Here is a 9627-nt window from a genome sequence, read left to right as displayed (position 1 = left end):
TTTTTTTTTTTTATCTTTTTTTTTTAAAGCTAATTTCAGCCGTTTTAAGAAATTATTTTTTATTTTTGTTCTAATTTGCTACTTTCAGCCCAATTAGATTATTTCTGCTCCTTTCAGATTATTTCTGCTAGTTTCAGTTATTTCAGCTATTTTGCTGTTTTATGCCAATTTTAGCTTTTTCAGCTAATTCCAGATTTTTTTGCAGTCATTTCCTCTTTTTTTGTGCTCATTTCTGCTTCCTTCTGCTAATTTAGGCTTGTTCTTCCATTTTAGCTACATTTCAACATGTTTTTTTTTTTAGCTAATTTCAGCTGTTTTTCAGCAAGTTCTTCAGCAATAAACATCCACACTGCGTTTTTGCAGAAAATGCTATCTCTCTAGTATAGTTATTCTTTTCTTCGTCTTTCAGAGAGTAAAGAGGCCATGTGTTCTTCAGTGGAGGACACGATGAAACCAGCATCACCCTTCTCTTCCTCTCCTCCCGCCCACGGTGCCCCTCCATCACTGGAACCTGGGAACGGTGCTCAGCTGATGGAGAACTCTCATGTGAACAACAGCCATTCTGTGAAGGCCAGCAGCTCGCCTGCAGATGGTAGGATTCCCAACAAACTCTGGATTGGACCGTGCTGGACTCAGACTTCACCCACATACAGTTTGCGCACATCGTAAAATAATTTACATTAAAAAAAACGATTTTACGGCTCGAGCACACGTCTCGTTCGAAGCCTTTAGACTTCTTGCAGGTGTCGGGCCTTTTTAGCTGCAGGGCAGTTTGTATGTGAGCGGTTTTGTCACAGATTATGTTTTTGTTTGACACAGAATATGTTTACCTGCAGTCATGTAACATCTTGTTGACTGAAGCTGGATCCGGTCCAGAACCAGCCGGCGGCACCGCTCCACGAACAGCAGTTCTAAAAATAGGACCCATTGTTTAAATCATCGTTCTTGTTGTTTCTGTGTCAGACTTGGCTCCCATCGGGATCTCCAAGGCCCAGTTGAGCCCCCCCACCCCCAGCGCTGCCGTCGTCTCCTCCTCCAGCCTACCTCCCCCACCCTCTTCCTCTGCTGCTCCTCTCCTCCCTCCTTCAGGAGGAGACACCGAGGACGATGAAGGCATGAAGCACCTACAGCAGGTTGGAACAGCAGCTGTATTTTGTAGATTTTTCAAAATTATGCAAACGGTTCATACATTTATGGAAGTTAAAACTATTTTCCTGCAAAATTGTGGCATTTTCACAAAAATATTAATTTCAAAGATGTAAAATTACACAATTTATTGCAGATCAGACTTTTGTTTAGTTAGACTCTTCTGTTTACTTTGTTTCCCCCGTTTTACTAATAAAAGCAGAATATTTAGATTTTTTTTTTGCTTCAGTAATTTAAACACCACTGAGTCCCACTGCAGGACATTTTGCTGTTGCTAACACTTCACTAAGCTTTGCTCATTACAGCAGAGTCTAGTCTTCTGTTTTCACAAAATGTAAGATAAATGTTTATTTACGTAAATAAGGCTAGTTATATGTGAATATTAGATGGGCTATGGTAATAGAGTTAATAGATCCCTGGGGGATTATTGAGCATGCACCAGGATGCTATTTGTGTTTTTGAACCGATGACAAACGTGCACAGCATGCACAAGCCGTTAATAATGCAATGTTTCGACAATGATAGGACTAGCACTTAGCAAGATGGCAGCCGCAAACCACTTCAGTATATTTTGATTTCAGTATTAAAACCTTTGTGGGGCTACGGTTAGGCCTGCTGTGATAAACGATAAATAAATTAATCGATAAATGAAAATTATCGACCTCATGTTCATTTATCGGCTTTATCGTTTCTTCGTGTCTCTGTCTGAAGACACTGGATGACAAAAGGCTCAACTCCGGTGCTCTTCACTGACCACTCCCTTTCTTTGAGTGAAAAATGTTACGCTGAAGAGCTCAAACCACCGAGCGTCCGCCATTTTGAGAATCGAAAAAAAGGAGAGACAGCCCATGTCACGTCAAGGGGCCTCCCTCCCATTTTTCTTAGACACGCTGCTCACTCCCTCACTATCCATCCTTCAATTCAGTCTTATACTGCCACCCGGTGGTATAAAAAAGGTACTACATGCAAAACAAATTAACCAACATTTCTTCTTAAATTTGACAACAATTTCTAATAAATTATTGTCAAATTTCAAACATTATCATTTATCACGATAATTTCTGAGACAATCGCCCAGCAAATTTTGTTATCGTGACAGGCCTAGCTATGGTGGTCAGTGCTGTGGTCTTCTAGTCCTAAGGTTGCAGGTTCGAGTCCAGGTTGCGCTAAGAAGGGATGCCCGGTTTAAAACATTTTCCAAGTCTTTCATGGGAGTTTGCTCATTGTGGCAACGCCTGAAGAAGAAAGCCGCCGAAAGAAACTTACGATTATTAAAACTTTGATCTTTGTTGAACTCTAGCAGAACTGCACTGAATGTTGTGCATCTTGAAGTGGAACTTTGGGTTTGGGGAACAGACGACGACAAAGAATGTTTGTGTTTTTATGTAGGAGGCAGAGAAGATGGTGGCGTCACTGCAGGACACCTCTTTGGAGGAGGAGTGTTTCACCCAGGCTCTGCAGCAGCAGGAGAGCAGGAATACAGCTGCTGCTCTGCCTTTAACTCACGAGGCTGCCATGAAGTGGTTCTACAAGGACCCGCAGGGCGAGATCCAGGGTACCCTTTGGCACACAAACACCTTACACCGAAACACATGGCTGAGTTCAGTTGTCCTGCATCTGAGGTAAAGAAAGTCAGCGTCTTGTCTGTGTTCACTCCGTCGTCAGGCCCGTTCACCACGGTGGAGATGTGCGAGTGGTTCCAGGCCGGCTACTTCACCATGACCCTGCTGGTGAAGCGGGGCTGCGACGAGGGCTTTCAGCCCCTGGGGGACGTCATCAAGATGTGGGGCCGCGTGCCCTTCGCCCCGGGGCCCTCCCCTCCGCCCCTGCTGGTGAGACAGCTCCCACCAACGCAGCGCCCGCAGCCCAACCGGGGGCCCGCCGGGACTGTGAGTCAGACCTCAGCCGATCTAAAGGATGTGGTGGGGAGGATGGAGATCAGAGGGAGGGATATTAGATGGGCTGTGATAATGGATTTAAAGTCACTTGATAAAAATAAGATGTATTTCCTTCTTTTTTTGCATTCAAAATGTATATTTCTTAAGGAAAATGTACATTTATGTCAGTCTTGTTTTTGATACGCATTTGTCATTACAAATAATTATTAATTGAGGGGTTCCTAACTCTGGTCCTTGAGGAACACCATCCTACATCTTTTAGTTGTTTCTCTGCTCCGACACTCCTGATTTTAATTAATGAGTGATTAACAGGCTTCTGCAGAACATGACAAAGTAATTAAATCACTGAATCAGGAGTGTTGGAGCAGAGGAATGACTAAAACATGCGGGATGGTGTTCCTCAAGGACCAGTGTTGGGAACCACTAGATTATCAATCAACCTTTATTTATACAGATTAATGAACGCTTCAAGCAAGGCTATTGCTAACAGGGTTGTTTTACATGTGGAGTTTTTTGATGTAAAATGTTTTGTCCTGGCTGATTTCTCACCTTTATTTAATTTTTTTTAAGGGAAACCTGGACCAGGAGCGTCTGAAGAAGCAGCAGCAGGAGCTGGCGGCCGCAGCCCTTTATCAGCAGCTCCAACAGCAGCAGCAGCAGCAGCAGCAGCTACTCCAGCTCATTAACAGGTACAGAAACGGGTGAACCCGGAGAGTTTAACGTATTATCTTGGGATCTTTTGACGGTGTGTGGCTACCTCTGTAGGTGCAGTGAGCAGGGTATAATGCCTTCGATGAACAGGTCGATGTCAGTGCCAGATACAGGGTCCATGTGGGACATGCATACCTCAGCTTCACAGTCGTCAGGTACAGTTTAAACCTTTTTTTTTTTTTATCCATTCACAAAATGTCTCATTAAAACCCCCAACAGCATAAACCTTCTGTTTCCATTCAGGCGGTGAAGCCAGTCTTTGGGACTTAACAATGAATCCTTCTACTCAGGGTCCAGCTCTTGAACTGCTTCAGAAGGTCAGTTCGCTTGAGTCTCAGCTGGTTATTTTTATTCGTTTCAGTTGTGGAAACATTTTTAATTCAGTTCAGAATGGATTTAAAACAAATAAACGCTGTGCTAAGCTGAGTTCATTCGTTTGACGTCGCGCTCCCAGCAAATCCAAGAGAGGCGTGACGCTGAACTCAGGGCGAAGCGGGAGGAGGAGGAGCGTAAGAGAAGGGAGGAGAAGAGGAGGCAGCAGCAGGAGGAGCAGAAAAGGAGGGAGGAGGAGGAGATGTTCAGACGCAAGCAGGTGAGATGGGTGAAGAAACTCGGGCTTTTCGTTTGATCCCAAACGACCAAAGAAGCATTTAGCTTCTAGATACTGTTTCACTCATTTGTAGGTTTTAGCTGTAGTCTTGCTAATTTTAACTCTTTAATGTCTTCATAGTTTTAGCTTTTGGCTATAGTTTTGCTAATTTTAGCTTTAAGATTTTGAATGGCTATTTTCAGCTTTTAGCTACTGTTTTGCTCATTTTTAGATTTTAGCTGTAGTATTGCTTATTTTGACTCTTAATGTCTTCATAGTTTTAGCTTTTGGCTGTAGTTTTGCTAATTTTAGCTTTAAGATTTGGACCAGCTATTTTCAGCTGTTAGCTACTGTTGTCTGAATTTTAGCTTTTTTTCTTTAGTCTTTATTTAAACTGTTTTAGATACTGTTTTTAAATTTTAGCTTCTAGATACGGTTTCGCTCATTTTTAGGTTTTAGCTGTATTATTGCTAATTTTGACTCTTAGCCAAATTTGTTAATACATTAAGTTTTGGCTATGGTTTTGCTAATTTTAGCTTTAAGGTTTGGAATGGCTATTTTCAGATTTTAGCTACTGTTTTATGAATTTTAGCTCGTTTCTTTAGTCTTGCTATTTGAGCTTTTTTAGCTATTGTTTTGTAAATTTTAGCTTTTCTATACTGTTTTGTTCATTTTTAGGTTTTAGCTGTAGTATTGATAATTTTGACTCTTAGTTAAAGTCTATGTAATTTTAGCTTTTGGCTATAGTGTTGCTAATTTTAGCTTTTTAGATTTGGAATCGCCACTTTGTTTCTTTAGCTACTGTTTTGTGAATTTTAGCTTTTTGCTGTAGTTTGAGCTGTTTTAGCAGTTGTGTATTTTTACAGAAAATCGAATCAGTCCAGTTTAGTAATCTCGTTTAGTCGTCCTGTTAAAATGAGCCGGAGTAACGCTGCGTCCCGTTTGTCCCGCCTGCAGTGTCGTCAGCAGGAACTGGTCATGAAGCTGCTGCAGCAGGCCCCCCAGCAGCAGGGACCGGGGGCGAGCGGCTCCAGTTGGAGCAGCGCTTCATCCTCGGGGCTACCAAAAGCAGGGAAGTCTCTGACTCTGCTGGAGCTGCAGAGAGCTCAGCAGCAGAGGGTGAGTTCCTCGGCTGATCGCACGTTGCAGGAAGTGACGAACGGAACGCGCTCATCCCGTTCTCTTTCTCCACCTTCAGCACTCTGGCATGTCCATGGGGAGCTCCTCCATGGGCGGGCAGTGGTCGGAGAGCGTCGGCATGTGGGGTGCTGGTTTGGAGGGTAAGGGCGGAAGCGGCGGCTCCTCCGGCAGCATGGGGATGTGGGACGAGGCCGTGAAGACCCAGGCCGGCCTTCGAGGGAGCAGCAACAACAACATGGGCTTGAAGAACAGCCGCAGCAGCCCCTCCCTCAGGCAAGCAGAACCAGGATTGATCTATAAAACTAAAAATCTTAAATAATCTCTTCCTAATGCTAGATGCTGCGCTTCAGTAATTTATCATTTATATATTTTACAGTGAGCAGTACATGATGCGTCGTAAGAGGACCGAGGAAGAGGACAAGCTGCTGAAGATGCTGCAGGGCATGAAGCCTCAGGACGGCTTCACCACCTGGTGTGAACAGATGCTGCACGCCCTCAACACCTCTGCCAACAACTCCTCCTCTCTGGATGGTAGGTCCAGAGCTGTCCAACTGGCGGCCCGGGGGCCAAATCAGGCCCACGGGTGTGTGCGCAGTTCGGCTCACCATTGAGTTCATTTATCAATTAAACCACATTTTAAATCGTAAAACAAACTTTCGTAATGAGAGTAACTGCTGGATGTTCGAAACCCGACACCTTGGTTTTCAGTAACTGTGGCCCCCTGAGCAGCTGATTCAACCCCCACTAAAGAGTTGTATAAACTCAGCGCATCGCGTTGACATAAATCATGGAGCCTCTCTCTGCTGCACATGTGGAACAATGTTTTGTTGATGTGCAGCTTCTACTCATTGGGAATACCGTAATTTCTGGACTATAAGACGCTACTTTTTTCACACACTTTAAAGCCTGTTTATACAGTGTTGCAGCTATTTAATGTTTTTTTTTTTTTTACATCATACTGCCAAAACATTTGACCTGACGTACCCGGGTGCTCAGATAGCTGCCCAACACACGTCTGTCTTGTGGGGGTGGGTCCTTGTGACACATTGAGACTACCTGTATAAATAAAGGTTTTAAAAAAATAATAATCTGGCCAATGAAATTACCGAACAGGTCACAGTAGATCAATGAAACTTAATTTCATTGGTCTACTGGGGAGGGGGAGCACTTTGCCCCCCACCCTTTTCCGTTCCCACCTCCCCGTTGTGACCCCAGGGAGGAGGAAAGACGGAGACATGTATGAGCTGCCTGTTTCTACCGACAAATGTTCAGCGTGAGGGAAAATTACTTTTAGCTAGCACGCCCGTGTTACTCGCCGCTAGCTTAATGCTACGTCAGTGCTGGCAGTTGTGGGGCGCTCGATTCTGTTGACAGGGCGGGGCTAAGGGAAACACTTTTTTTTTTTTTACATTCATGCTACCAGCATTGTTCACGTAAAAATAAATTACTGTACGTTTTGTAGCAGTCTGCTGTGGTTGACTGTCAGTCACATGGAGGGCACCTGCGGCTTATAGACAATTGCAACCTATATATGTACCTTTTTTGTGTGTGTGGGCGTGGCTTATATTCAGGCGCGCTCAATTTGGAAATCACAGTAAGCGTGTTAGAATCAGAAACTGCTAAATTATATCCTTGGTGTAAAATAAAATACAAAGTCTGCCAAGTATAATTTAAGTATGGCTGCACTGAATCCTATCCCAATCATCTGAGATTTTTATAACTAATATAACTGTTTTTATTTGGTGCTAACTGATTGCAGCGATCTAAAAATAAATGCACCGTCACAAAATCCTGTTCGGCCTTTGCTAACTGTGCTAACATCGTGTCTTTGTGAAGTTGCCACGATCGTGGCTTACCTGAAGGAGGTGGAGTCTCCCTATGCAGTGCTGGATTTCATCCGGTCCTACCTTGGGGACACTGTGGAAGCCAAAGAGTTCGCCAAACAGTTTCTTGAGCGACGTGCCAAACAGAAAGCCAACCAACAGAGGCAGCAGCAGCAGGTAGGCCTGAAACTCACCTGCTGTCATTCCAGCTGCTTAAAATTAATTAATATTAAACGTTGTTTAGTTAAAAATCATTGTTTTATATATTTTTTCCCCAGTTGTCAAAGGAGGTGGGTGGGTTGAACATGAACTTCCCTCTGCAGGTAAATCCTGATTCAAACTCTTCATTTATTACTAATGCAGACGGGGTATAAAGATGAAATGTCCGTTTGGTTTGTCAGGACTCGATGCGAGGTATGAATCCGAGCTCTCTGCAGTCCATGTTTCAGGCCAACCACATGGGCAAAGCTGGTCTCTATGACAACCAGGGGGGGAAGATGAAGAAGAAACAGCCCATGATGCTGCACTCTGACCCCAGCATCTTAGGTAAGTACCTCAGACATCTTTTTCCATAATGCCTAGTTTACGTAGATTATTTCAGATGGACTCTTTATGCCGGCATGCTGCAAACGTTCATTTGAAGTCGACTTTACTTTGATTTGATCAAACAGATGATTGTGATCTCCTGTACACATGAAAGCATAAATATAAATATAAGACCACGTCCAAGACAAATTTCTCCTCGGGCACAATAAAATATAGTGGTGCACGATATTATCGTCATGGAATCGGTATTGGCCGATATTGGCGATAAAGTTAAATATCGGACATTCCATTAAAATAACTCACCGATTTAAAAGGCGCTGTTTTTTAAATATATATATTATATATTTATATAGTGTTGCATCATTTCCAGCCCGCTTTTTGGCATCTGCATTTGGTAGCTGACCAAATTGACAAAGACCATGTAGGAAATGTTGTATTTAAATTCTACGTCAGAGAAAGTTATGTAGTCTCTGTAAATAGGTCTAGGGGGAAAAATATCGGTATTGGTATCGGTTACTGGCCAAATAAGTTTAAACATATGTGCATATCGGACAATAATCCAATATCGTGCATCCCTAATAAAGTGTACATCCATCTATAACTAGAGTCCACCTGATTCTGATAGTTTGGCTATAACCGATACGATATGGGAAGGGGAAGGCGAATGCCGATAACCAATAGATTGGCTGAAACATTCTGGAAAGAATATCTTAAAGAAAAAATGCCCAGTTTTCGTTACGTAGCCATGTCAGCGAGTCATGACTTGGGCACTTCTCGTGGAGTCTAAACTAGGCTTTAGTTTGATCAGAATATCGCGATCGGTGTCAACTTTCACTCAATTAGGTCAGTATCAATAAATAGGCCTGTCACGATACACAATAAATCAATTAATATCATGATAAATGGAAATTATCGACCTCATTTATCGGCTTTATCGTTTCTTCGTGTCTCTCTCTCTACTGAAGACACTGGATGACAAAAGGTTCAACTCCGGTGCTCTTCACTGGCTCCTCCCTTTCTCTTTTCTCTTTAAAATCCGTTTTAATCGTCCAAATTACGTTTTCGGATCGCTAAAAGCAGCTAAGCTGAGAAGCTAAGCTACGAGCTAAGCTAACAGGCCGACCTCGGGGAATAAACCTCCGTCTTGTCAAAGCTCCAAAATTCACAGGAAACCCGTGCCTTCGTGTAAAAAGTTGTTTTTCTCTGCAAAAAAAAAAACAAAACCTGAACTTTACTGATTTTTTTTTTATTAAAAGCTTTGTGTGAAAAATGCTATGCTGAAGAGCTCAAACCACACAGAGCGTCCGCCATGTCACCATGTCAGCCCATGTCGCGTCAAGGGCCCTCGGTCCCATTTTTCTTAGAGACACGCCGCTCATCTATCCATCTTGGTTCAAACAGTCTTGTACTGCCATCAGGTGGTCAAAAGATGTACTGCACTCCAAACAAACCGTTTCTTCTAAAATTTGACAATTGTTAAATTTCGAACAATATAATCGTTTATCGCAATAATTTCTGAGACAATTAATCGCCCAGCAAAATTTATCATCGTGACAGGCCTGTCAATAAAACTGACCGAGTTGTAGCCATTTTGTCTTAAATGAAAGTCACTGTGGCAGCCATCTTGAATTGGGTTAATTCCATCCATCCATTATCTTTAGCCACTTCTTCCTTTTTGGGTTGCGGGGGTCACTGGTCTCCATATCCAGCCATCACTGTGTGAGGTTCGGGGTACACCCTGGACATGTCTCCACTCCATCACAGGGACACACGG

The 9627-nt window shown here is 43.1% G+C and overlaps 1 protein-coding gene across 1 annotated transcript in view; it reads left to right on the top strand.

The window, feature by feature from the left end:
• The window catches only part of LOC119417001 (GRB10-interacting GYF protein 1), a gene marked incomplete at its 3' end in the record, with an annotated part of 17690 nt that extends 9837 nt beyond the window's left edge, over positions 1–7853 (top strand). Inside the window, 14 exon segments of the mRNA XM_037684205.1 lie at positions 410–592; positions 964–1133; positions 2536–2701; positions 2812–3035; positions 3615–3733; positions 3810–3910; positions 3999–4072; positions 4210–4347; positions 5302–5463; positions 5543–5757; positions 5861–6015; positions 7321–7484; positions 7586–7630; positions 7709–7853. Of these exon segments, the coding sequence (XP_037540133.1) occupies positions 410–592; positions 964–1133; positions 2536–2701; positions 2812–3035; positions 3615–3733; positions 3810–3910; positions 3999–4072; positions 4210–4347; positions 5302–5463; positions 5543–5757; positions 5861–6015; positions 7321–7484; positions 7586–7630; positions 7709–7853 (2061 nt within the window).
• Positions 7854–9627: the final 1774 nt, after the last annotated feature.

Source organism: Nematolebias whitei, chromosome 1 (genome assembly GCF_014905685.2).
Source record: "Nematolebias whitei isolate Nwh7 chromosome 1, NemWhi1, whole genome shotgun sequence".
Lineage (NCBI taxonomy): Eukaryota > Metazoa > Chordata > Actinopteri > Cyprinodontiformes > Rivulidae > Nematolebias > Nematolebias whitei.
The sequence above is the reverse complement of the archived record's forward strand: the minus strand, read 5'-3'. Positions and strand labels throughout refer to the sequence as shown.